At 54.4% G+C, this 26,909-nt stretch overlaps 1 protein-coding gene across 7 annotated transcripts in view; it reads left to right on the top strand.

Annotated features, from left to right (window-relative positions):
* UROC1 (urocanate hydratase 1) overlaps positions 1-26,520 on the top strand; it is a 38,570-nt gene extending 12,050 nt beyond the window's left edge. For 3 of the 7 annotated variants that reach the window (XM_057505758.1, XM_057505751.1, XM_036911603.2), the window contains 14 exons: positions 1,088-1,154; positions 1,241-1,384; positions 2,430-2,518; positions 4,350-4,412; positions 4,762-4,941; positions 5,233-5,330; positions 5,959-6,031; positions 7,184-7,305; positions 8,929-8,999; positions 11,908-12,006; positions 12,940-13,039; positions 15,496-15,577; positions 22,869-22,968; positions 24,168-26,520. In XM_057505758.1, the coding sequence (XP_057361741.1) occupies positions 1,088-1,154; positions 1,241-1,384; positions 2,430-2,518; positions 4,350-4,412; positions 4,762-4,941; positions 5,233-5,330; positions 5,959-6,031; positions 7,184-7,305; positions 8,929-8,999; positions 11,908-12,006; positions 12,940-13,039; positions 15,496-15,577; positions 22,869-22,968; positions 24,168-24,308 (1,429 nt within the window). In that variant the 3' untranslated portion in view covers positions 24,309-26,520. Of the gene's footprint in view, positions 1-1,087; positions 1,155-1,240; positions 1,385-2,429; positions 2,519-4,349; positions 4,413-4,761; positions 4,942-5,232; positions 5,331-5,958; positions 6,032-7,183; positions 7,306-8,928; positions 9,026-11,907; positions 12,007-12,939; positions 13,040-15,495; positions 15,578-15,953; positions 18,068-19,644; positions 20,163-22,868; positions 22,969-24,167 lie in introns of those variants that run through there. The other 4 variants (XM_057505754.1, XM_036911605.2, XM_036911604.2 and 1 more) reach the window with 4 other exon arrangements.
* Positions 26,521-26,909: the final 389 nt, after the last annotated feature.

Below are 26,909 nucleotides of genomic sequence, written 5' to 3'. Positions count from 1 at the left end.
TCGCACTGTGGACAACACAGGCGCGTGGTGACTCTCGCGGGGGAAGCAAGCACACTCACGCAGTGATGCTGGCGGTCACTTTGGGGTCTGACGGCATCTATTAATATTTTAAACGTTGCCCCTGATGACTCAGTACTGCCCCCTCCTGGTTTCTATCCTGGAGGATAGAACAGGAGGTCGTTTGTGTGGCAAAACGGGAGCCATCCTGATGATGAACAGGGAAGAGGCTTCTGGTGCTGTGAAGCCGTGTACACAAGTGAGTAGGGTCCGTGTGCTGTTGTAGAAACACCTCATGGGCATTGCGTTTAAGGGAAAAGCAACTACAGATGCAATACCTACAGAATGAGGCCATTTATGTAAAAAACAGTAATATTAATAATAGCAGTAACACTTGTGCAGGGGAAATGCTGCTCACCGAAGTCTAACTCACCCATGGATAGTGCCCAAAGCTGAAGGCGTGACTCAGTGACTCCTGGCGAACATGCATACCGTGCTGGACCCTGGCCTGCAGCTCCGTGCCCCTGCCAGCAGGGAGGCTCCCCGATGACGGTCACTGAACATCGTACACTGGGCTCCCGCTGGTCATACCCACTCATGCCCGGCTCCTCCGGGCCACGGGCACAGCGAGTCTTCATTCTTTCCCTTTGCTGTGTAGCTCTGTTGTTGTTCAAACACCACAACTCACTTCTCTCTCCTCCTGTGATGGGCGTTTCAGCTGTTCCAAGGTGTGGCCACGCGAATAGGTTGCCCTGGACGTGGCGTGCGTGTCTTCACGTGGCTGGGAGCGTGGCCTTGGGAGTGCTGGGTCACACTCAGCTTCCGCTGGTATGGCCACACATTCCCAGAGTGATTCTACCACTTGGTATTGAAGGTGGAATCTGTTTGTAGAAGGTCTGAGAGGCCAGAAGGGACCAGAATTGGGGAGCTCTAGCTTTGTCTATAATGTTTTCTTTTTTTTTTCTAAGTAGAAGGTATTAATGCATTTTGGGGTAATTAGAAATGAAGCTTAAACCATCTAAAATGTGCAGCTGGGAGAAGATGTGCCTGGCCCTGGGCTCACCCCCATGCTTGCCTTCTCTGGGGTCAGGTACGGCCAGATGACTGCAGGCAGCTATTGCTACATCGGTCCCCAAGGCATCGTCCACGGCACCGTGGTGAGAGACAGGGCCCCGCCCGGCCATGGGATGTGAGGTGGGCTTGCTGGGAGTGGACAGTGAGCGCCCACCTCCTGTCCCTGCAGCTCACTGTGTTGAATGCCGGGCGTCGCTACCTGGGTGTCAAGGACCTGGCTGGGAAGGTCTTTGTCACCTCTGGGCTGGGCGGAATGAGTGGGGCTCAGGCCAAAGCTGCAGTCATCGTGGGGTGCATTGGCGTGATAGCAGAGGTGAGCCCCCTCTCTGCCCAGCTCCCTCTATCCTTATGCCAGAGCCCCTCCTGTTCACACGCCTCTCCTCTGCCCCCCACCACCGCCCCACCCACAAGCCTCCCAGAGCGGCTCCCCAGGCAGCATGCACCTCCATCACTCTCCGCGAACACCAGATTCCACCAAATCCCTGGGATAGAGCTGGGAGACAGTACATGTCTGTGAATAAATGAATATAGACAGCCCCAGCTCTGCCAGTTCAGAGTTGGGTAGGGCAGCAGCGAGCTGCCTGTCCGAGGGATGTGCAGGCAGCTTCCCCTGAGGGCCCTGCAGCTTTCTTTGACTGTGCCAAGGGCAGGAAATGGAAACAGAAGGGCAGGGCTCTGAGAAAAGCCTGGTTGAGACACACCTTTGTGATTTGCACTCACTTGATACTAACCCTGTGTCTTACATACTTGTACTTGGTAGGGGCCCATTTGGCTTCAGGTAACAGAAGACCAGACTATGGGCAGCTTCCACTAATAGGGTTTTCTTTTCTCACAAAGCCAGTTATGCCGGCATTGGTTCAGCAGCTCAACGATGTCAGGGCCAACATCTCTAGAGTCTCTTGTGCTTCCCGGATGGCTACAAAGTGGCTGCCCCAGCCCCAGCCATCCCATCTACATTCAATGCAGGAAGGGAGAAGGGGGAGTGACAGGCATGACTGAATCAATTCCAGCAGGAAAATAATGTCTGAGAAAGCCCTTCTTTTCCCTCATTGGTCAGTATTGGATCAAACGGAAGTTCTTATCTAAAAGGAAGGCTGGAAACAGTGGAAAGAGTAGTGGTGATTATCTTGGAGATGGTTTATCTCCTGGGGCTAAGCATGGTGTCACCCTGAACAAAATCCAGGTCCTGTTGGCAAGGAAGGTAGGAGGTGGAATTGATATTGGAGAGCAGCTCATAGCACGGGCCCTGACACTGCTGCAAAAGTGGGTGGTCTATGTGGGGGGTGGCATCTTCCTAGCGGAGGGAGATGCACTCAGGGGCACTTGTGACTCAGTGGCCTCATGTCTCCTGGTCCCAGGTGGATAAGGCGGCCCTCACAAAACGCCACAAGCAGGGCTGGCTGATGGAAGTGACGGACAGCTTGGACCACTGCATTGAAAGACTCAGGTACAGTGCCTGACCTGAGCATTAGAAAGCAGGGAGACCTTGAGAAGGAGCAGGGAGGCTGGGCTGCTTTGTGTGGGCCTGACAGGTGGCCTGGGGTCACCTCACCGAGTGGCCGCCCGGAGTCCTGCAGCAGAGACGCCCAAGGAGGGAGCCTCTAAAATGCTCTCTCACTAGTGTGCAGGAAACCCCTGGGGCCACAAAGCTGCTGGCCAGGCACTTGGCTCCAGCAGATTTTCTGTCATTCTCTTGGTGGTTCCAAAACTTAGGCACAGGTTTGCCAAGAGTGTGTGCTGTATGTCTCACTGTTGTGGCCTCGGTGCCCACCCCAGAGCCTGGCACACGTAGGTGCTCATCTAATCTGCTGGAGAAAGCAAGCCTTTGAAAGATGGAGCTTTTCCTCAGCCTGACCCCATGAGGCTCAGCACAGCTGATGAAGTGGGGTCTTCCCCAAGTCCGACTCGTGCTGTGGTCGTCACGGTGGTGTGGGCAGTATTTCCCTCCAGTCTGATGTCCTCAGAAGTGTCTCCCTGTGCATGAGGGAGGACTGCCCTGGGGACTGCAGATCTGATGCCTTTTTGAAGCCTCTCAATTGATGTACTTTGCAGAACTGAGCTGTGTTTGGGGAGGATGCCGCAGCCAGGTTGTGCTACACCCCGGCTCCAATGGGGGTTTATGGGAAAATGTTCAAGTACACACAGAACTTGAGAAATAGCCCCATTACCAAGAGTGGATCCTTCTGGACATAGATCTTTCTAAAATGCCAGTTTGACCACACCACACCCCTGTTTAAAACTCTCAGATAACTTTCCACTAATTCTAGGAGAAAGTCCAGACTTCTAGTGTGGCACTGAAGGTCTTGCCTGATCTTCCTCCTATCCCTGTCACTGCTGTTTAGCATCCTGAACACACTCACCTGCACACACACACGCACACCTCCAAACACTCTGATATTTTTGTCATCTCTAAACATCCCTCTTCCATCCACCTTCTCCTGCTTGTCACTCATACAAACTTGGGGCCAGCTTGCTTCCTACTGTCACACACACATGCTCAGCACAAAATCAGTTCGAGTCACTTTAACAACCTGCCTTAAGCTGTCTCGCCATTTCTGTTCCCCGAGCTGCAGAAGACCCCGATGGGGATGGAGGGGCTCCCCTGGGGCTCCCAGCTGCTCAGCTGGTCTTCGGCTACCACTCGGTCCTCCTCCTGCAGCTCTGGGCTGGCCTCCCTCACTGCTGTGGGACCATGTGCCCTCCTCCTGCTTCCTTTTCCCTGCGCCTGCTGGCTGCCCCGGCATCCCCCTGCCGGCATGGTGTTCGGTCCATCCTCACCTCTGAGTGGGCACCACACCACCTCGCTAACTGTTGCTCTTTGATGCCTCTCCTATCAGTGGGGGCTTTTATTGAATCAAATGTTTTGTTTCCCCAATTATGTTTTCTCTTTTTTTAACCTCTTGTTTTTCCAAATAATGTTTGGAATCACCTGTAGTGATGTCTAAATTTTAGCATCACTTTGAATGAGTTCCAGAAAGTTCTCTACTAGAACTCTCATAGTAATAACGCTGATTCTGTGAGTGCCTCCAGAAGGACTGTCAGCATTGTCAAGTGAGTTCCCCAGGCCCAGGGCGCTCAAGTCTGCATCTCTGACGGGTCTGGGCCCTCAAAGGATGCACCTTGGAGGTCTCTGCATCGCAGGCCCTGTGCTGTGGCCCTTTGCTCGGCTCCTGGGCCTTGTGCAGTCTCTCTAGACTGGTGCCTGCTGTGCATTGCTGGGGGTGAGCAGCTGCGGGCAGGTGTGATGGGCCACCTGCTCTGTTCTTGTGCCCTTCTAGGGAAGCGAGGGAAAGGAAGGAGGTGCTCAGCCTTGGTTACCATGGCAATGTGGTTGATCTTTGGTGAGTGGGGGATGGGAGCTGGCGGCCTTGAGGGCCCCAGGGGAATCTTTCCCTCCAACCAAGGTCCTGATGGTGGCCAGGACGCAAAGCTTCAAGTGTCCTCTGAGGCTCTGCTCCCAGTGTTCACGCCCAGATCCTGGCATGAGCTCACAGTTGCCTTCTCTGCTCTGCCGGACCGTCCTCCAGGTTTTTTCCTGGGTGGGGATGCAGGATCTGCCTCCATCCCTGGTGGACGTGTGGACTGGAATTGTGCTGCAGTCCCCTCCTGGCTGGGCCCAGAACTTGGACCCTGGGTGGTGCCTACCCCTGGCCTGGGCAGATGCCACTGCACTGACCATGTCTTCCCCAGGGAGCGCCTGGTCCATGAACTGGACACAACTGGGGAGCTCTTAGTGGACCTGGGGTCAGACCAGACGTCCTGCCACAATCCATTCAATGGTGGTTACTACCCCGTGCAGCTGAGCTTCGAAGAGGCCCAGAGCCTCATGGCCTCCAACCCGGCTGCATTCAAAGGCCTGGTCCAGGAAAGGTGATACAGGTCCAGGGATGCTCGGGGGAGGGAGATGGGATGGGGGGCGGCGCATGGCCAGCAGAAGCTTTTGGATTGGGCAGCTCTGGCCTCTGCCTGGTTCTCCAGGGGCCAGCTGTGGGGACTTCCTGAGCCCCTGTCTCCTCCTCTGTCAGAGAGGCTGAAAGTCAGGGTGAGGGCCAGGGAGCTGCAGGGGGTGAGGCAGGGGAGTGACCGCAGTGGGGTGGGGAGGGCCGGCTCTCACAGCCCCACTGTGGGCAGAGCTGACCGCTGACCTATGGCCTCTTGCAGCCTGAGGAGGCACGTCTCAGCAATCAACAGGCTGGCCAAGGAGAACTTCTTCTTTTGGGACTATGGCAACGCCTTCCTCTTGGAGGCCCAGAGAGCGGGTGAGAGAGAAAGGATGCTGGGTGGGGGGCCCTGGACTCCCCGGGCTGGGACACTGGACTGGGCTCGCTCCCCACTGTCTAGCCAGGCCTCACTGGGCCCCTGCCTGGCCTTCTGAAGGCTGGTTCTGCCAGGTCCTTGGCCTTTCTGGGCCTCAGTTTCACTTGCCTTAAGAACATAAAGTGCTATAGAGACAGTGGGTCTGATGTGTGTTATGAACTCCCGTGTGAAACCATGCAGACATTTCTGTGAAGGAAACTTCCTTCTGTAAAACAGGTGATTCCTTCATGGGTGTAAAGAAGGTACAAAAGGTGTACAGTGGCATGTCTCCAGCGCCAGCTCCCCTGGGAGTTCACAGGCCCTGGTGCCTGGACACAAGGAGACCTAGACACAGAGGCCACCCAACTGGCCCTGCCCCAGTGACAACAGGCTCCGTGTGGCTGCACTTGCTCTCTCTCCTCTGATCTAAAGACACCACTGATTTTTCCCCTTTGTGGCTGAGCACATCAGCAGTCTTTCCCTGGGCTCGTTGCTTAGATGGCCACTGGCCGGGTGGTGTATGTCCTCACCCTGGGGTGAGCCCATCAGCCCTCGGCCTCTGCAGGTGACTTCCGGTGGCTCTGTCTGCAGGAGCTGACGTGGGGAAGAAAGGCGGCAGCAGGACGGAATTCCGCTACCCCTCGTATGTCCAGCACATCATGGGGTAGGCGGCAGGCCCCTTGCGGTGTCTGGGTCCCGGACATTCAGGCCAGAAAAGCCCCTCCTCTGAGGACCACAGAGACCATGCACTGAGTCCCCTCCCTCGGCCCCAGAGGAACTGAAGATGTGACAGCCCTTGTGCAGGGGCTGCAGTGAGAGAACGAGGCGGCAGTGGGCCCCTGCCGGGCCACCTCCTGGGGAACACTCCTGCCTCTGCAGGCCTGCCCCCTAAGTGCTGTGTCCCCGGAGCTGCCCATCCCATGGCCACCGCCTGGGGCCCCGAGCCCCAGGTGGGCAGCTGACGGCCTGATCCATGAAGGCCAAGGCCTCCATCCCCTGAAGCTGGTGTGCCTGCCAACCCTGAGGGGCAGGTCCAGGGAGGCTAGCAGCCCAGGACAAGTAGGGCGGGACAGGAGGAGTTGGGGCTTAAGTGAGCAGGGGCAGGGAGCGGAGGCTTCACAGTGCTTTTGGATTTTGGATGATATGCCAGCCCTCGGTGTGTGGGAGACTGGACCAGAGAGGGAGAGAGGAGAGAAAGGCTTCTCAGGTCCATTGTGGGTGGGGAGGCAGGGCCAGGGGCAGCTGAGTCTCTCTGTGGAGGGAAGCAGAGGGCAGCCTCTGCGAAGCTGGGTGAGTGCAGGAGCCCAGGGAGGGCCCAGGCCGAGGCCTCCCCCTGCTGGAGGTTGCTCACTAGGGGGAATCCGGCTGAGTCTCACAGTGCCCTCCCCCCAAGCGCAGTTTGGTTTTAGCCTGGTTTTCAGGTTGCGTTTGCAGTGTAAGGGATTTCTGCTTGTCTGTGTTCCAGCTTCCAACTCCTGCAGCTGGAGTTGGTGTAGCTCCGGGGCTGGGGGACAGAAAGTTAGAGTGGGGACAGAAGGGGCCTGAGAGGGGGGGCGGAAGCTGCAGGGGGTGGGACCTCTGAGCACCTGAAACCTCCTGTCCAGTGAGTGGCTTAGGGGCGTCCGGCAACAATTTTGGACGCTGAAGTCTTCACTGCACCCCACAACACACACCCCAGCCCACACACAGCCTTCACTGCCAGTCAGTTCTGGAACTCCTGCCAGCCTCCCATCCTGGGTTCACGGTGCCCCTGCCCACGGCCAGTGGGTGCAGCCAGCCTGGGAAGCCCAAGGTGAGGGGTCACTTTGGCCTGCAGGGACATATTCTCCCAGGGATTTGGGCCTTTCCGCTGGGTGTGCACGTCAGGGGACCCCCAGGACCTGGCTGTCACTGATCAGCTGGCCACGTCTATGCTGGAGAAGGCCATTGCTGGTGGAGGTGAGGCTCGCGGTGGGGACATGCGCAAGGGTGGGTGGCGTCTCAGAGGCTCCCTTCCTGGCTCATCCCCTGCCTAGCTCCTGTGGGCACAAGAGCATGTGGCTTCGGCTTCATGCCTGTCCGCGGTGCTCCTGGCTGTCTGTGACTGCCTTCTGTGCCGTCTGCGCCATCAGCCACCACATAGCTCAGGCCCACTCTGCTTTCCCGTGTCTGAGCCTCTGCAGCCTGCCTGTGGCTTCTCTGGTAGAGATAACCGGTTCTGCCTTTCCAGGTGAACAGTGGTGGTGGCCCCACGTCCAGACCTGTTCCTGCCCCTTGTCTGACCACAGTCCACTCTTGAGCAGTGGGCTTGATGTGTCCCTTATCACAGGGAACAGAGAAGGCATGACTTTATGAAACTTCTCAGCTGTCAGAGCTCCTGCTCCCATTCCTCCCCCTACATGTCCAGGGGGCCCTCTCCCCAGGCCTCTGCTTGTTTAAATCCCTGGGGGCCATTTCCACCCTGCTGCCCACATCCAGGCTGGTGGGCTGGGGCAGATCCCGTTACAGGGCCCCAGGACCCCGGAAGCAGGCTGCAGGTGGGCTGGGCCACCTATGTGGGAAGAGCCAGGCAGGGGGCCACTTCGGGAGAGGAAGGGCACTCCGGACCTTCTGGAAATCTGGTGGGACTCCTCGCCTCCCCAGGCTTCCGGTGTTAGAGCAGCTGCTCAGCTGTGAGCAGGTGGGCAGGTGGGTATTGACAACCAGCCTGCGGGAAGAAGCCCTGAGCCATTGTGCTTGCTAATGGTGCCTGTAAATACTCTCAGGCACAGCTGATGGGGCAGTAGCCATGCTTTCCCCCAGGCAGATGCCACAGTAGCCCTGAGCACAGGTCCTAGTCAAAGAGTACAGTGATTAGGACATGATGAGTTGTGAGTATTACCTTCAATTTTAATATAAATTTTTTAAAGTATGAGTTTATTTAATTGGAAGTTCAGTGATGTCTGTGTCAACCACTGTCACACAGTTACTAAAGATTTAACAGATTTCACAGTCTGCTCTCCTGAGCTGGTCAGAGCGTCTTCCGCACCACAGCTACAGCTCCCTCTGTGCCCTCTGTGCTTTGGCTGACTGGCCTGTCCTGCTGGGAAGGCCAAGCTTCTTCCCACTGCAGGGCCTTTGCACCTGCCCTTAGCTCTGCCTAGAATGCTATTTGATCAGATCTCTGTGGAGCTGGTTCCCCCTTACATTTAGGATGTAGCTTGACAGTCACCTCCTCAGAGAAGCCTTCGGTCCCCAACCGACCACCATAGTGACTACCTCACCACACTCTTATTTCCTCCATGGCCTCAAACTGTCTGTTCCCAGTGCCTGGCACTGTGCTTGGTATACAGTAGGCACTCAATAGACGTTTGTGGAGGTGATGACTGTATCGGGTCTGGGCACTGCTCCACATGACTGCTGGGACTGCCTGTTCTGGAGTCGGCTGGCCTGGTGTGGTGTGGGCATGCTGGCTCCCTGACACCACGTCCCGGCTCCAGTGAGGGTGTGGGCCGGGAGCCCGTGCTGAGCAGCCTGCCGGAGGGTCTGTGCCCCCCATGGGGCAGGGCCTCCCGGGGACACCTTCCCCCTCTTGCCCTGCAGTGAACCCGGCTGTGAAGCTCCAGTATGTGGACAACATCCGCTGGATCCAGGAGGCTGCCAAGCACCAGCTGGTGAGGGCTCGGCCGGTGGAGGCAGGGTGGGCCTCCGGATGCCTGGCTGGAGGTGAGGTGCTCCTTGCCATGGCCTGGCCAGTGGATGAGCACCTGGAGGATGCCCACTTTCCCGTGAGACAGTGCAGGTGGCTGCCCCACTGGCCTCTGAGGAGGTGGCAGCCCCACCCACCCAGGAGCCTGCTGGGCAAAGAAGCTGGGGCCTTTAAAAGGTGACCTGGGTCTCTGGGGCAGCACCCAGGGCGAGTCAAATTCTTCACTGGTTACTCCACAAATAGCTGTCTTCAGAGGCAGCCCCTGCAGGGCCTGGGAGCCAGGCCTCCTGGCTTCTCAGCTGTGTGACCTAGAGTGAGTGGCTCAGCCTCTCTGAGCCTGCTGTGTCATGTCCATGGGGGAGGTGCTGTGAAGGTAGCTGCATCCTAGCCATGCTGTGTGCTTGGGGCAGGCCCTCTGTGGCATTCTGCATGAGGCACTGCCAGGGCCGTTGAGCAGATGGGCACGCCACTGCCTCTTCTGCGTGATGGTGAACATGGAGTGAGTGATGTGGGTGGGCTGCCTATACAGACCCAACAGAAAGGTACCTCTGAGGGGCTGACATGTGAGCTTAGGTGTAAATGCTGGGGGCAGGGGGGTGGGGAAGCAGCCATGTGACAGTCAGGGGAAGCAGGGGGACCAGCCAAGGCCCTCAGGTGGCAGCAGGCTTGCTGCAGCCAAAGGGCAAATGGAAACTGGGCTCTTGGTTCACACACCTTTGGCCACAGACGCCAATAACCAGACGCTGCCCTCATGGCTGGACTAGTGGGTCCTCGGCCTCTGGTCGCAGGGCCAGGAGGGGACTGCCTTGCTCACTGGCCCCCTCTCCTGGGCTTCTGTGGTCTGGCAAGGTCCACCCAACCTGCCGCCGCCTCCTTGCGCAGAGGTTTGCATGTGTGTTTCAGCCGTGAAAGCCCTCGTGCTGACAGAGGTCTCTGTGACCACCCGGGGGCTGAGCCGCCCACATCCAGTGGCCCTTAGACCTGGGGGCCCTTGGGGACCAAGCTGGAGGTGGAAATGTGCGGGGCCACTGTGGAGGTGGGCCTAGAAGGAGGGGCCGGACGGTGGAGATGGAGATGAGGGAGACAGCCGCGGGAGGGAGGTGGGGGGTCCTGGTCTAGGTGGGATGGGCAGCAGTCTCTCTTGTACGTTTGAGTTAAAGCTCTTCACAGATTGTGGTCTCCATGTTTATTTCATGCTGCTCTTTCTTTCCTGGAAGATGGTGATCGCAGGAGCGTCCTTTTGAAAGTTTTAATTGAGTTTTTTAATGTACTGTCTTGGCAAAGCTGGTTTCTCCCCAGTTTACCCTCTGGGGTCCAAGGAATCTGAAAGTTTCTGTGGTGCCCACTGGCACCAGTCTGTCCCAGAAGGGTTATGGCGACTGGCATGGGTAAAGTAAGGTGGTTTGAAAGAAAGCCTGAGGCAGCAAGAAGCCACTGGGCTGATGGTGTTGGCGAAGCTGGTGGCCAAGACTCGGCTCCTGGTCAGGCGCAAGGCGAGCCCCAACACCAGCTCCTGCCCTGCCCACCCCAGCCCCGGACGCGCTGGCCAGGCAGCTGAGGAAACACCTGGCTTCTCTCTGGAGAAACAGGGCTTCTCAGCCTCAGCACTACTGACATTTGGGGCCAGATAATTCTTTCATTCTGTTTTCACTTACGGCAAAATATACATTAATATAAAATGTATCACTAACCATTCTTAAGGTATAATTCTGGGGTTAAGCACAGTCACATTATGTACAACTATCCCCACCATCAATCTCCAAACTCTTCTGTCTTCTCAAATGGAAACTCTGTCCCCAGAAACATTCATACCCCTTCCCCCGGCCCCTGGCAGCCCCCATTCTGCTTTGTCTCTATGAAGTCCACGGACTTCATAAAAGTGGGATAGTACAGTATTTGTTCCTTTGTGACCAGCTTATTTCACTGAGCATAATTTCCTCAAGTGTCATCCATGTTGATTCTGTCACAGAATCAACAGAATTTCCTCCTTTTTAAGGCTGAATAATGCTCCATTGTATGCCTAGACCACATTTTGCTTATCCATTCATCCATTGATGGACACTTGGGCTGTTTCCACGTTTTAGCCATTGTGAATAATGCTGCTATGAACATGGTGCACCCATCCTCCCAGCCCATGGGGGCTGGGTAATTCTTTGGCATGGTGGGGAGGCATTGTAGGCCGTTTTTCAGCAGCCACACCCCAAAATGCCATGGCAGCAGCACCAAAAACCATCTCCAGTCACTGCCAAATGCCATCCTAGCTGAGAACCACTGTTGCTAAACAATAATTCCTTTTTATTTCCTGAAGCCTTCGCTTCCTTACAGCCACCGCTTTACCCTCAGAAGTGCTCTGCCCTGGTTGTTGAGCACCTATGAGCTCATGCCACCTATCACCTGGATGGCCGGGGCAGGTTGCTGTCTGGGCCCCAGTTTCCTCATTTGTAAAATGAAGCCAAAGATCAGGCTAACAGCATCTTTCTCATAAAGTCACTAGTAAGTGATTACGTGCAAAGGACCTGGAGTTGTGCCATGCATAATCAAAAATTGCATTAGGTGGGGTTAATATTGTTATTGGAGGGACTCAAGTAGGGTTGTGCTCATAGGTAACATCCCTGGAGATGGGTGAGTCAGGGTCTCAGAGGCCTCTCCAGGGGTTAACCCTTGAGGTGACGGATTATGGGAGAACGTCTGGGGGTCCAGGCTGCATGAGGACACACAGGGGGCTGGTGTGGCTGCACATGGGCTGGACATGAGGGCCCATGGATTTTAGAGCCACCACAAACCTGGAGGGGACCACCTGGCTGCTGAGTGAGTCACCTGAGTCTCCCCCTCTGCAGCAGGTCACTGAGGTGCCTCTTCTCTCCTTTCTGCAGGTGGTGGGCTCCCAGGCAAGGATCCTGTACGCGGACCAGAAAGGCCGTGTGGCTATCGCTGTGGCCTTCAATCACGCCATCGCCCACGGGCAGATCAAGGTGGGAGGCCTCTGCAGGCTTCTCTGTCAGCGCCACATTGCCTGGGACCCCAGTTCTGCATCTGTGTCACATTGGGGGCCATAACTGGGTGTTGGCAGTCCTGTCCCCAAGCTCAGGGTCTGACACTGACCCTGCTGTGTGACCTTGACAAAGTCAGGTGCCCTCTCTGAGCCACAGTCTCTGTCTTCTCTGAAAGGAGAATAATCTTGCCCTTGAAGCATGGGTGTGAGGATTAAGTTAATTGGCTTTCTCACAAGTATTTCATGCATCTTTCTTAAATTATCTTTTTTCAAACCATGACAAACTTCCCTGGCTTTCCCCCCATCTTCCTCTGAGTCAGCAGGGCCCACTGTCGAGGACTTGGAGCTCGGCACGCTTGTTCAGAGGGGCCTCTCACTCTGCTGCGTAGGCCCAGGCTGCAGAGCTCTTATTTGCATCCTCTGGGCGGAAGTGCCAGGAGTATTGTAACCAGATATGAAAAGGAAATCAAGATAGACAGATGTGAGGGCCATCCTTTGACTGGCTATGGGCGGCTCCAGGTAGTGTTGGTAGCAGGGCGAGCAGTCCCTGGCCCATCCCAGGGGGCAGCAGTGGAGCGTGGCAGCCCCCAGCACTTCCCAAAAGCCCACTGGGCTTAGGAAGATGGCTGGTACAGCTCGGCCAGACTGTCCCTCTAGGCACCTCGCTTCCAGGCTGCACAGAGACCTGGGCATGTTAACCATTTGTTTATTCAACAACACCTGGTTGAGTGACTCCTCTATGTTAGCTTGTTCTAAGCACATAATCTGTGGAGTCTATTAGAAAAGTCTCGCCTCCTCTTGCTGGGGAAGGTCTGCTCCCCAGGGAGAGGGCCCTGGCCCTGCACCACCACCTCCACTGGGCAGCAGTGGTGGACACCATTGGAGGACATCCCTGTATCCATCCCCGCTGCAGGCGCCGGTGGTCCTGAGCCGAGACCACCATGATGTGAGTGGCACCGACAGCCCCTTCCGGGAGACCTCCAACATTTATGACGGCTCTGCCTTCTGTGCAGGTGAGGAAAGCAAAAGGTTAAAAAAAAAAAACACCTTTTTTTAAATGTTGAATTTGATTTTGTTTAAAAATCAGTTGATTCATCCAGTGAGTTATAATGTCATGAAAAATGCCCCGAGAGATGTGGCATAGGGTGACCATCCCAGGATGGAGTGGATTCTGGGCTATGGGAACTCTGGCTTTAAAACTGGGCCAGTGCCCAGCAAAATGGGACAGTTGTATGTTCTAGACTTGGGTGTGTGCCTGGCCATGCAAGGCACTTAAAGTCTGTGAGCCTCAGTTCCTTCATCTGTAAAAGCAGAAAACTCAGAAGGTTGTTGGAAAGAATTAAATGAATTAATGCACCTGCAGGACTGGATCAGTGTCCCATGGCCAGTGTTCAAAGCAGCAGCTGCTGTTTCTACTGCGGGTACCACACCCACTGTAATTCCAGCCATCACAGAAGCTACTGGTTCTAGTCCTGCGTAGCTTTCTCGTTCCCGGCCCTTGAGGAGTCCTTCAGTTATAGACGGGATCCCAGAGGAAGGAGATGGACACTCAGGAATACCATCTGCATCATTTTTTTCCCAAGGAATTGGTCTATTTCATCTAAATTATTGAATTTGTGGGTATAGGTCATATTCTTTTATTATTTTTTTTTATGTCTATGGGGTGAGTTATGATGTCCCCTCTGTCGTTCTGATATTGGTCTTTGAAGTCTTCTTTGTTTTTCCTTAGTCAGTCTGGCTAGAAGTTTATCAATTTTATTGATCTTCTCAAAAAAGAAGTTTTAGTTTATTTTTTTTTCTGTTGCTCATCTGCTTCCAAATTAATTGATTTCTGCTATAAACTTTAGTATATTCTTTCTTCTGCTTGATTTGGATTTAATTTTCTCTTCTTTCTCTGGTTTCATGAGGTAGAAGCTAAAGTTACTGATTTGAAGGCTTCTTCTTTTCTAATGCAAGTATTGAATGCTATAAATTTTCCTCTAAATGCTGCTTTAGCTGCATCCTATACCTTTTTACCTATTTTCATTTTCATTCAGTTCAAAGTATTTTAAAATTCCCTTTGCAGCTTCTTCTTGGACCTTTGGGTTATTTAGTGTATTAAAATTTCCAAGTTGGGGAGATTTTTCAGACATCTTTCTGTCACTGACTTCTGGTTTAATTCCATTCCAGTTTGAGAACTTAACTTGTATTTGTTCTGTTCTTTTAAGTTTATTAAGGGTTGTTTTGTGACATGGAATATGGCCTATGTTGGTGCACTGAGAAGAACATATATTTTGCTGTAATTTAGGGGATCTTTATGTGTCAGCTAGGTCAGGTTGGTTGCTAATGTGGTCATCTAGATCCTTCCTGGTTTTCTGCCTGTTTGTCCCGTAAGTTCTGGGGGAGGAGTAGTGAAGTCTTCTATTCTTCTTGAAGATTTGTCTGTTTCTCCTTTCGGTTCTTATCCATTTTTGTGTCATGTATTTTGAAGCTATGTTGTTAGGTGTACTTTCATTTAGATTTATCATGTATTCTTGAAGAATTGACCTACCATTATGAAATGTCCTTCTTTATCCCTGATAATATTGCTTGCTCTGAAATTCTCTGATATTAATATAGTTTATATTTGTATCCTACCACCACTGTAACAAATCACCACAAATTTTTTGGCTTAAAAAAGCACAAATGTATTTTCTTACAGTTCTGAAGGTCAGAGGTCTGAAATTAGTTTCAGTGGCTAATGTCAAGTTGGCAGGGCCCCTGGGGAGAATCTCCTGTCCTTTACCAGATTCTAGACCTGCGTTTGTTGCATTTCACAGGCCAGCACTGGGAGAAGAGCAATCTCAGGATTCTCCCTGATCTACTCTGAGAGCACACAGTAGGGTTTTTGGAGAAAGAGCCTGCTAGAGTGTGCAGACCCCCTTATGTCTGTGTCCCAGGGGCCTCACAGGCTTAAGCAAGCTCACACTCGTCCTTTAGCACTCTGTTACACTTGTAAGGTGACCTGCCTGAGTGCTGTTTATCTGTGCAAGCACTTGTCTCTCCCCAGACTTGGTAGTTGCTCTGGGACTTCAGTTCTGTGATGGGACCAAGGAAGGTCATTAATTTACAGCTTGTCCCCAACCCTTGTTTTTGTTTGTTTTTTTGTTTTAAGGGTGGGAGTGACACTCTTGGACACTACTTCTCTGAACTAAAATCAGTACCATCTTCCTTTTAATTCTTTTGTTCTTTCTGACTCTGGGGCACGCTATCTGCCATTCAGTGCCAGAGAGCATAACTATAGGGAAGGATAATAGTGGGTAGCTGGGCATTTGTCAATATTCCTGCTTTGCTGGCTCTGCAGACATGCATCTTTGCTGTTCTGGAGTCTGTCCCTAGTTCCCCATCTGTCCTTCAGGCCTGGGTGGTGCTGGCTCAGCAGAGGAGCCAGGGGATGCCCACCCGCCCACCTTGTTCAGAGAGTGATGGGTGGTGGCTTCTGTGTCCACAGACATGGCAGTGCAGAACTTCGTGGGAGATGCCTTTCGTGGTGCCACCTGGGTGGCTCTTCATAACGGCGGGGGAGTCGGCTGGTAAGGAGGTTTTGGAGAACCAGGTGGTGCTGGTGTGGGCTGACATGGAAGTCTCAGGAATTCCCTCAGGGTCCTGGGCCCTGCTCCGCACCACCGGAGCTCGCTCTGCTAATGCCTTTGTTGTGATGTGTTCCTCACATAAACCGGAACTCAGAGGGCCCAAGACACTCTAACTTCTGGGTCTCACCTGTCACACCACCTGTCACACGTGCTGCGGGTGCTGCAAGGACAGCGGTGGCACCTTTCCTGTCTGTTCCCCAGGAATCCTCACGGTGCTGTCCTGGCCCAGATCTATTCATTCCACCTGAGGTTCCCAGGTGGCTGGGTGGGGAGGAGGGAGACCTGGGTTCTGGGCTTACCTGGCTCCTGTCCACAGCTTTGTTCTGCCGGGGCCTGTTTCCAGTGCGCGCCAGGAGGAAACTGGGGTTTCTGGGAGAGTATTCAGGTGACAGTCGCAGTTCCATCATGAACATGTCTGCTATAAATCTGCGCCCTAATCCAACCTGTGAGGGCTCCCCACATCACCAAGCAATTCTCCACCATCAGCTGGGTGTCCTACAATTCAACTCAATTCTGACATTCTCTACTCGAGGCAGCATCAGATCCCACAGGTTAAAGGCTCCATCCCACAAGAATTGCCCCACTTTGGATGCGAGTCGCAGGTCCAGGTGTTACCTGTGCTTCTGACAGAGCGGTAATAAATCAGAGGTTTGCTGACTCCCTCCTTGAGTTCCCTGCCTTTTGAGAGTGGCTCACAGATCTCAGGATATCAGTTAACTCACTAGATTACTGATTTATTACAATGCATATGAAAGGATACCAATCAATAGCCAGAGAGATACATAGAGTGAGGTCCTGAACAAAGAAGCTTCTATCCTTACAGTGTGCGGTCCTCCTCCTGAGCAGTGGTACAGGGAAGTGGCCTGGTCCCCAGCCTGGAAGCTCTCTGACCGCTGTCCTTTTAGGTTTTTATGGAGGCTTCACTACACAGGCATGAGTCATTAAATCACTGGGCCAAGGCGAGTGGTTCGACCTCCAGCCCCTCGCCCCTCCCTAGAGGTCAGGGGTGGGACTGAACTTCCAACCCTCCAGGGCTTGCAGGGTTGGTTCCTCAGCCTTCAGCCACCTTCCTTAGGGTGGGGTGGGGTCTTTCCAGAAGTCACCTCATTAACATAACAAAAGTCGCCCAGATCGCTCTCTGCACTTAGAAAATTCCAACAGCTTTAGGAGCTGTGAGCCAGAAATGGGACAAAGACCAAATATATATGTCTAATTCTAAGCCACAATATTATTTTTACTGCCAAAGATAATGAATAACTAACATTTATGGCACATGGACCATGCGGCAGGCATTTGCTGAACTCTGATTCCACTCTCGTACCTAATCTTAGAAAGGAAATATATTTTACAGATGAGAAAACTGAGGCTCCTGAGGTTAAGTAGCTGCCCTCACACGGGTCGCCTCTGCCGGGGGTCAGGCGGCGAAGCCCTCTCGGCCGGGCTCCGGGGCCAGGTTGGAGCTCGGGCTACTTGGAACAGCAGAGGGCGCTGCAGCTTTGGAGACGAGGACAGGTCCCAGGCCAGGCCATCCCTGAACCGCCTCGGAGCCCATTTTGGCCGCATCCATCCTGGCCTCAACCAGTGCCAAGTCCTTCAGCGCTGGCGCTTCCCAGAGCATTCCGGCGAGCTAGCCGGCCTTGGCCTTTCAAGGCCAGAATGCTGGGCTGCAGCCCAGTCAGGTGTCTCTAAGTAATGGAAAATGTGACCGGAGTGCATGTTCCTTCTGAAACACAGGCCGGAGAAACCCAGGGCAGAGGAGTGCCTGGCTGTTTGGTACCTGGCTCCTCGGCCCTGGATTTGCAGAGTTGGTCCTAGAGGCGAAGGAGAGGCTCAGAGACTGAGTGGCCCAAGGCCACAGAGCTGGTGGTGGAGCTGGGCTCCCAACCCAGATCTGTGGTCCCCCAGGATCCACCCAGCCTTGCCCACGGGGCAGCAGAGGCAAGACGAGGTAGAGCAGAGCTGGCCCCAGAAAGCGTCCATGACACAAGGGCCTCGGGGCAGAGGGCAGCAGGGCCAGAATTAGACAGGGCGCAGCCTGCCACTGTCCCCCTGCACGTGGGGCTCCCGAGAAGGATGTTCCCTGGCAATTCCCAAGTTGCTGCCACCCCATGGCTCTGCAGGCAGGGACACAGGCCCGCGAGATGCTGGCACCAGTGCCCTTTATCCTGGCTGTTCTCAAGGACTCTTAGGAAAGTACCTCAAGTTCACCTTGGACCCCATCAGGCACTCTCGCAAGGCTTATTGCCAGAAATCAGAAAAAAGAAAAAAAGTCTGTCCCAGTGGAAACCACTTCCAACCCTTCAGCTCTGTTTTTCTTTTCCTGTTTCTGAGTTATAAGCTCATCCTGCTACTTCTGATGCTGGGGTTCTTGTTTGCGAAGCCAAAGAATGAACTTTACAAACACTCAAGGTAGGAGAGCAAGGTACAGGCTTTTATTTAGAAATAAAGTGAGAGGACTGAGCTCCTGGCTCATGCCAGGAATAGACAAGAGAGCCCGTGGTGGTGCGTTGTCTAGGGGGTTTATAGGCTGTTGAGGATTTTTGGGAACTGAGGGCTTAGGGTGTGGACTTGTACCACCCACCCTGCCCCCAGGGTGGGCTGGGCTGTTGCCTGTTTGCCAGGGCTGTTTACAGTGAAGTCACAGGTTATGCTGAGATACCCTTGCGGAACATTCAAACATTCCAGGCCAAGTTGCTCCTGGCCTTTTGACCTGTAACTGATTTCACTGAAGATGTCTATATTCCTAGTCTGGTATCTTTACCCTAGAGAATTAGTGTGACCTTGACTTTGCATAATGCTGAACACAGAGTTTCCATAGGGACTTGACATTGTTACATTGCTTTGACTGTAAATGTCTTGCCTTGCTTTTTCCTGAGGCCCTCATCTTACTCTGTCTAAGCCCATGGTCCTTGTCTCACTTCTTGATTTGCTTTCAGTTTTATTTTGTCTATTGGCTCCCTGTTTTGGGGCACTTATGTTTCCAAGATTGATGCCGGGGTTCTTGTTCACGCAGCTGAAGAATGAGCTTCGCAAACACTCAAGGTATGAGAGCAAGGTACAGGCTTTTATTTAGAAATAAAGTGAAAGGACAGAGCTCCTGGCTCACGTCAGGAGGGGACAAGAGAGCCCATAGTGGTGCGTTGTCTAGGGGGTGTTATAGGCAGTTGAGGATTTTTCGAGAACATGAAAAAAACTTAGGGGTGTGGACTTGCATCACCTGCCCTGTCCTCAATGTGGGCTGGGTCATACTCTGATTGCTAGGGCTGACAGCGGAGTCACGGGTTATGCTGATACCCTTGCAGAACACTCAAACATTCCAGGCCAAGTTGCTCCCAGCCCTTTGACCTTTAACTAATCTCACTGAAGATGTCTGTATCTTTACCCTAGGGAATTAGACCTTGACTTTGCATAATGCTTAGTACAGACTTTCAATAGGGACTTCTTTGCCCATTGTTACATTGCTCTGACTGTAAATATTCTGCCCTGCTTTTCCAGGAGGCCCTCACCCTACTCTGACTACACCCACCATCCCTGTCTCAAGATGACATCAGCTGTGGGTCCTTCTTTGACCCCTCTGTTGCCTCTGTCTCCTTGGAGCCCCTTTGCTTGCCTGCTTGGTGCCAGTCTTGCTGGCAGTCTGTCTGCTCAGGAGAGCATGCCGATGGGCCTGCCACAGCCCTGGGTACTCACACACCTTTGGGCCAGGGGCTGCAGAGCAGGAGAGGTCAGCCTCTGGTGTCAGGCTGGCTGGACAGGCCCGTGAAGACTGTTCTGGTCTCCTGTCCTTTATGGAGGGCACCTGGGGGCTGAGTGGGAGGAACAGGACCTCACTACCTCTCCTCAGTCCCTGTGTTTTCCTGTTTGCCGTGTCACCGTCCGCTCTGCCTTCTGTCATCACACTCAGATCCAGCCCTAGGGGAGCCATGACTTTGAGGAATAAATGTGTTTATTTGATCTGCCATCTTTACCCATATACTGACTTCTTTTTCTACCACACAATGTCTTAGGTCACACCTCAAAATTGAATATGCATAGGAATCCCCAAGGAGCTTGTTAAAATGCAGACTGTGTCTGGCAGATCCGGAGTGGGGCTGAGACTCAGCAAACCCAAGTAGCCCCCAGACAGTGCTGCTTCTGGGGGCCCGAGAGCCACTCCCTGGAGCCAGGAGGGCTCTCACCATGTGCGTCCACAGACCTCCTCACCACCCCGCCCAGCGCAATGGGGAGCATCTTCGCCTATATTTTTGTAGCACAATAAAGAGTGTGGATTCTGAAGTCAATCTGCACAAGTTAAGCTTGTCGAGCTTTGTTTCCCATCAAAAAATGGTAACAACTGCTCTGCAGCCTAATGGTGACAGGGTTGAATGAGTGACTAGCTAACCTTATATAGTGCATAATGTGCAAGGACTAAATTTATGTGGTAGCTCCTCTAATTGCCACAACAGTGTTATCTAGAAACAAGTGCTGCCCAGAACAGGTCGGTAACTGCCTGGATTTCACAGTGAGCTCAGTTTGCAGGAAGCTGGCCCAAGGCAGGCGCTAACCTACCACAGATCACTGCGAGGGAGCCAGAACAGGGCCTGGCAAGTGGCACAACTCCCATAAATGTTAACCTTTATCATGTGCATGCATTCTTTGTGATCGCAGGTTCAAAAAGGATGGGCATTTTACCCTTTGAGAGCTACCATCCAGTTTTCCCTTATAAATATTCCTGTTTGTGTAACCTCACCGACCCTGGGTGAAAGGAAAGGAGCAACACACAGCAGCAATTCACTGGAGAATTCCGCTTTATTAGGGAGAGGTGCTGGGTTATATAGGAAGGGGCATGGGGTGATTGTGGTGTCACTTCTACGGGGCTGGTGGCTATTGGCTGGGTGCTGGGATCGGGAGGGGGGCGAGGGGTGATTGGGCTTCAGGTGGCACTGGCGGGAACCGAGGACCCGGAAGAGAAGCAGGAATTTCGCCATCTTATGGGTGGGGGCCCTTCACTGGGTGTTATCACCCTTTTAAACACGGGACTTGCCAGGCTGGTGGGTGGGAAGCAACAAGCCCTTTTTGTTTTGATTTGTACTGTTCACCACAGATTTTTGTCTTTGAGTCGTGGGCTTTTTCTCATTGATTTGCCAGCCTCCTCCATCCATTCTCCGTGTCTTTGAACTCTGCTTATAGGAGTTGTGTGGGCAGGGTTCTCCAGGAGCAGACCCTGAGCCAGGGCTGGGAGTGTGCAAAAGGCTGATTGCAGGGACACCTGGAAAGGAAGGGGGGAGCAGGGTGGGGGGACCCGCAGCCTCATGCAGACCCGTCAGGCTTGCCACCCAGCAGGGAGCTCTGGAGCCAAGACTGCCCTTGGAGGAGCCTGTGTGGGGCAGGAAGGGCTGGGCTGCAGGCGAGGGCAGTGCTCAGTCTCTGTGCCGGGAGGACCCGAAGGAGTCACTGGGGCCTGTGAGTTAACCGCCTTCCCCACAGCAGGGCTTTCTGGAAGGGGCACCTGGGTGGGCCCCCTTCCCCACAGGGGACTTCCATCTTTATCCAGTGACTTTTCTATTCGGGCTCTTTGTTTTCTAAATGTTGCTTTAAAGTACCCCCCCCACACACACCCACACACATACACACATTCCTGAGTTCTGAAAAAACATGCTCCTAAATCTTCTTTATTCGTCTTATGATTGTGACTATTTCCTTCCTTTGTACATCTGGTCGTCCTTATTGTTCTTTACGTGCGATGTGGGCTTGTGATTTTACGTGTTTCTTGAGGGGACATCCAGGTGTGCTAGCAGCCTCTGTGAGAGACCCCATTGCTCCCCCAGTGGTGTTGCCTTGACCATGCGGTCCCCTGGGGTTGATGTGTGTCCGGGCTCCTCCTTGGTCAGGGTTTGCTGACGTCTCCTGGAGCTGAGCAGCTCTGCTCTCTGGCCATCTGGGCTTCAGGCTCCCAGATGAAAGATGTACTTCCAGCCTCCCAAAGAACTCTCTGGTTGAAGGACACACTGAGGTCCTTGCTTGGCGACTGTGGCTGCCGCCCTCTTTCTCCTCTGACACCCAGTGTCAGCCTCTGACAGTGGATGGTGATGAGTTTCAATCTCTTCAAAGTATCCTGTACTCTAGAGGCTGGTGGGAGCTGGGGTGGGAGCCAGCTTGCAGGCCCAAGGATGCAGGTGAGGGCAGGGCAGGGGCAGCTGGCCCATGTGCAAGGGTTTGCAGCTTCTGTGCCCTGATGGGGCACATTGGTGGCTCCCAGGGCAGAGGGCTCCTCACTTCTAGGTGGCAACTGGCTGAAATTGTCAGTAGGGTCCAAAGTGGGCAGAGAAGCATATAAGGTGGGATGGGTCTGAAGCACCCAAGCCCAGAGAAACTAGCTGCACCTTCCAGGTCAGGAAGGAGAAAGTGCAAATTCACTGGAAGGGGGCCTGAAAGGCCCAGGGGTGTGGGTTTGGTAGTAGAGTCCTGGCAGGTGCTGCAAGATTGAGGGCTTTTCCTGTGTGCATAACCAGAGGGGGGATGCAGGGTGCCGTCATGGGCTAGGTGGGGATGGCAGCCGGGTCTGGCTGGACAGCAGGCCTTGATAATGGTGACGAGGGTAAGGATAGAGGTCCAGGCTCACCAGGAAGGAGAGGGTCCCCATGGCTGATAGAGAACAAGCTCCTGGCAAACGTGAGGCAGGCGGGATAGCGCCATCATACTTCAGGAAGATTCAGGTGACACGGGTAAGACTGGAATGAACCACCAGACCTGTGAGAGGAGGTGGTCCACATGGCACCCCCCGACATGCATTCATTAGCAAGCAGGAAATGCTGAAAGGAAGGGAACTCCCCTTCAAATCAAGTGGTCAGGACCCCTAACTACACATAAAGCAGGCAGAGAAAAGAGAGGGGAAGTAAAGAGCCTAAAGACAAAATCAGGAGGAATTAGAGGGGATCGAGCAATGCAAGAGACCCCCAGGAAGCACACCTTTAGGAAGTGCTGAGAACTGCGGAGGAAGTGACACTCTGTAGTGGACAGGGTAAAGCACAGAGGCAGGAGCCGCAGCCCGCAACCCTGAGCAGAGTGACTCCTGCGTACCCTAGGCAGCCGAGAGAGAACAGGCTGCAGGCTGCAGGTGGCAGGGTCCAACCTGCTGCCACTGCCGTCTGAGCCAAGGCCTCCAGAATGTTCCGAAAGGTGCATGGGGTTCTGCCTGCTCCCGGCGGGGTGGGGCCTGGGAGCCGCCTGGAGACCTCTTTGCCTCTTGCAGGGGTGAGGTGATCAATGGGGGCTTTGGCCTCGTGCTGGACGGGACCCCGGAGGCTGAGCACAAGGCCAGGATGATGCTCAGCTGGGATGTCTCCAATGGAGTAAGTCACCCAGGCCACCCCCTGGCCTTGCCTCCCTGTCAGTGGTCAGGCCTCTTGAGCCCACAGACCTGGATCAGAGTTCTGCTCCCCTCCTTCCCAGCAGACAGTCGGGAGCCAGCCCTTCCTCGTGTCTTTCTCTAGCCACTGCCGGGCTCCCTCCTCACCACCTGCCCACATCTCTCCTGTCTCCTGGGCTGCCCCAGGGTCTCCTTTTGTCCCCTGCCTCTGGTCTTTCTGCTCCAGCCCAGCCTCTGTCCACACGGGCCCTGGCTGTCCCAACCCTTCCCTCATGGTGCCAGCACCCCACTGCCAGTGCTGAGAGGCCTCCTTTTATAGCATTATTTTTCTGTCTCTGAAGGTGGGTCAGAGTGCAGCTTCTTAAGCTAGTGTGGCTATGATCTGTTACCATCGCACAGTCGCTTCTCTGTGTGCATGTGACCGTGCTGTGGGCTTCCTTCCAGTCTACGACCACATCACAGGCAGCGCTGAGGGGGAAGCAGCACGAATGGGAAGCCAGGCAGAACGGGGGAGGATGTGTGTCAGCAGACAGGAGCGGAGTGGGGTGGGCGGCTTGCAGAGCCCCGCACAAGGGCTTGGAGTCCAACTGTCAGGGGGCCTGGAGGCTGAGCTCAACCCCGGAGAGTGGGGGGTCCCTGTGGCCCCCAGAAGAGCTGGGTGGCCCTCATTCTGAAGGCAGTGCAGCAGTGAGGGAGTGGGTGGGGTCTGGGGGCATGCTGGTGGGAGTTGGCGGGAGTGGCAGCGGGAGTAGGGGAGGCGCCATGACCACAGTCTGGGGGAGCTCTGATGGTGAGATGGAGAGGAAGACCCAGCCTGGAGGGGTTTTAAGGCAGATCTGAGGGGGGTGTGGATTCTCCAAGGATGACTTCTGGGTGCCTGGCCTGGTGCCCTGCATGGAGGTGAGCATGTTCTCGGAGATGGGGTGGGCTACAGGATGGTGAGTTTCAGATCAGAGGGGCCGGTAAAGAAGTGGTCTGGCCAGGAGAGGAGAGGGCTGAGCTGGGGAGGGGCAGCGGAGCAGATGCGAAAGGCTGCTGGCCCTGCAGATAGCACGGAGGGTCCCGAAGTGGAAGAGGGCAGGGGTGTTGGAGCCCAGCCACAGTGTGTCCAGAATGCCTGGGTGGGAGCCCAGTGATACTGGCACCAAGAGCTGTCCCCTTCTTTCCATGCCCTGCCGGCAGGTGGCTCGCCGCTGTTGGTCCGGGAACCAGAAGGCCTACGAGATCATCTGCCAGATGATGCAGGAGAGCAAGGGCTTGGCAGTGACCCTTCCACATGAGGTGGCAGACGAGCATCTGCTTCAGCGGGCGCTGCAGCCATGAGCAGGAGCCCGGGAGCTGGCCGTGCACCCTCATCCCGCTAGGTCCCAGAGCTCACCCTAACAGCCACACCACATGGTCCACTGTACACCCGGGTCTCCTGTGTCAGGAGATTTGCATGCCTCCCTCACTGGGCCTCACAATATCCAGAGGGTGTGCCCCTTACCATCCCCATTTTACAGATGAGTCAGCTAAAACCCCAATAGATGGAGCCATTTGTCCATGACAGGGGGCCCCAGGAGGGCAGCAGAAGTCTTGTTCAGGGCTGAACCCCCAAGCCAGCCACAGAGCAGACTCCAGCAGCTTTCGAGGGGCCTGCATGCCATGAGTGTCTGGGCCTCAGCAGACCCTCTTGCCGTTCCTTCTTCCAAGAGGGCAGGGTCTCCTCTGGCCAGGGCTTCTCAGGCCCCTTGCCTCCTGTTGCCGTCTCTCCACCCGTGCAGCTCTCTTCCTATCTGCTGGCCTGTTTGTGCTGGTTCTTTCTGCATCTCAGTGCCTCTGTCTCTGGCCACAGAGGAACACGACCAGGCCCTGGGCTTGGAGGAGTCCAGAGGAAGACAGGCAGGGAGATAAAAGGTGAGCAGGCGGCCATGCAGGGCATCGTGGGCAGGGCGGGCCTGGGGCCTGGGATGGGGACAGGCAGGGATCTGCCCTAAAGGCTAAGTGATACTTCCTTGTGACAAAAGGACAGAGGAAGGTGCTTCCCATGGCCGCACAGTGGGAACCGCAGGAAAGCACTGCCTAGTCCCTGACAACAGAAATCCGCCCAGGAGCTCTCCCTGGGACCAAGTGTCCTCCGGGAGCTGTACTGGCCCGGGGCTAGGTTCTTGCACCCCACCCACCAGGTCCCCAAGCCCAGTAAAGGTTGGAGCCACAGCCAGCCTTGGAGGCAAAGGACCCAGGCAAAGGGAGATATGTGGCCATGCTTTTCCAAGCCTTCATTTTGGAGTAGGCACCTCTCTTTTTAAGGAGCCCCCACTTTTAGGCCTCCTCCTGCCTCCCTGATCCCTTGTTCCCTGATGCCCCTCCCTCTGGGGTACTGCAGGTTTTGGGTACAAGCCCCTCAAGCTGAGCTGGTCAGGAGGAGAGCATAAGGCGGCAGTGGGGTGGGGGTGGAAGGAAGTAGGGAGAAAGACCCCAGAGAAAGCACTGCCCTCTTTGCCCAGAGGGGGGCATGCTGGAGGTGGACATGTGTCTTGTTTGGCTCATGAGGTGGGACCGAGGCCAAACCCCTTGCCTTTCTCAGAGCAACCCCTTTGGGGAGGGGTCTTCCAGTGCCTTGCTTCCATCCAGGACAGGCCATGGCCCAACCCTGCTGTGCGACCAGGCCTGGGAGATGGGGACAGGGGATCAGATAACTGCTTCCATGAGATGACCCCCTTCCTTTGTAATTAATGAGCCTTTAGAAATAAAACACCAAGCCTCTGATAAAACTTGGGTTTATTTAAGTCCAATATTACTGGGGAAGGATTGTAGAGGCCAAAACTTGCTCTCTGGAATGTGCATGTCTGTTTCTTCTGTAAAATAAGAATTTCTCCTAAATTAAGAGGTGGATATGGGGTCCAGGCAGTCCTTAGCTTTCTCCTCAGCCTGTCTGCAGGACCTCAAGCCCTGGGCCTGTCTGAGCCTCAGTTTCCAGCTGTATAATGGGGTGATGATCTTCACCACTGCCACAGGCTGGCCAAGGGTCTGCTTTATTCTCAGCCAAGTCATCAAAAGGAGCCAAGTGAGGAGATGAGCTCCCTGCTCTCTTCTTCCCCCCTTTGCACCCCACCAACTGATGCTGGAAACATCCAGGGCCATGCAGAGGACCAGGCAGAGGCTGCCCCTGGGCAGGCCCTGCCACACTTGCTGGCTGGAGACCCTCAAATTCCGCTGTGCAAGGTGGGGCAGCGTGACCATGCACCTCACTCTCCTTAGCTCTGTTTTAGCTCAGGCCCAGGTGCGCCCATGGCAGGCATACAAATGACTCATGCTTCACAAAGAAATGAGGAAGAGTTTGGGAGTGGGTGTCTCAGAAGCCACACAAAACCTGATGCCCATTCTCTCCACTTCTGCAGAGAAGGGGACAGTCTAGCTGGGGTCTGAGTCCTCAAACACTTGACAGACACATTCGTCTCCTTCCCAGGGGCCAGTCTCCCCTTTTCCCCTACTAACAAGACTCCAGCTTTGTCCAAGGAGCAATGTACACCTATAAAACATAGTTGCTTTTCAAGGCTTCCTCCCCTATCATCAGCAGTGACCGCTGGTCTAGCTCTGGCTCGTGCGATGAGGTGGAGGTCTGCTGGGTAGGACTTCTGGAAAGCTGTTGTTTTTCTAATAAAATGGTTAGATGTGCCTGCACTGCGTTTTGCCTTCCCTTTTTCCTGCCAGAATCTCAGGTGTGATGCCTGGAAGCATTAGCAATCCTGCTGTGACCACGAGGGCCACTGTGACACATGGAGGGTGCACATGGAAAGGCAGCAGGCGGAGCCAAGGGACGAGCCCTGGCTACCCCTGTCCAGGCTGCTTGGTCCTCAGCCCTGAGCCCTCCCAGCAGAGCTTCTAGTCTACACAGCAAGCCAGCATCTACAATCTCACGTTGTCTGTGAGCAAGTCTCCATG

Source organism: Manis pentadactyla, chromosome 1 (assembly GCF_030020395.1).
Source record: "Manis pentadactyla isolate mManPen7 chromosome 1, mManPen7.hap1, whole genome shotgun sequence".
In the NCBI taxonomy this organism is placed as follows: Eukaryota; Metazoa; Chordata; class Mammalia; order Pholidota; family Manidae; genus Manis; species Manis pentadactyla.
The sequence above is the reverse complement of the archived record's forward strand: the minus strand, read 5'-3'. Positions and strand labels throughout refer to the sequence as shown.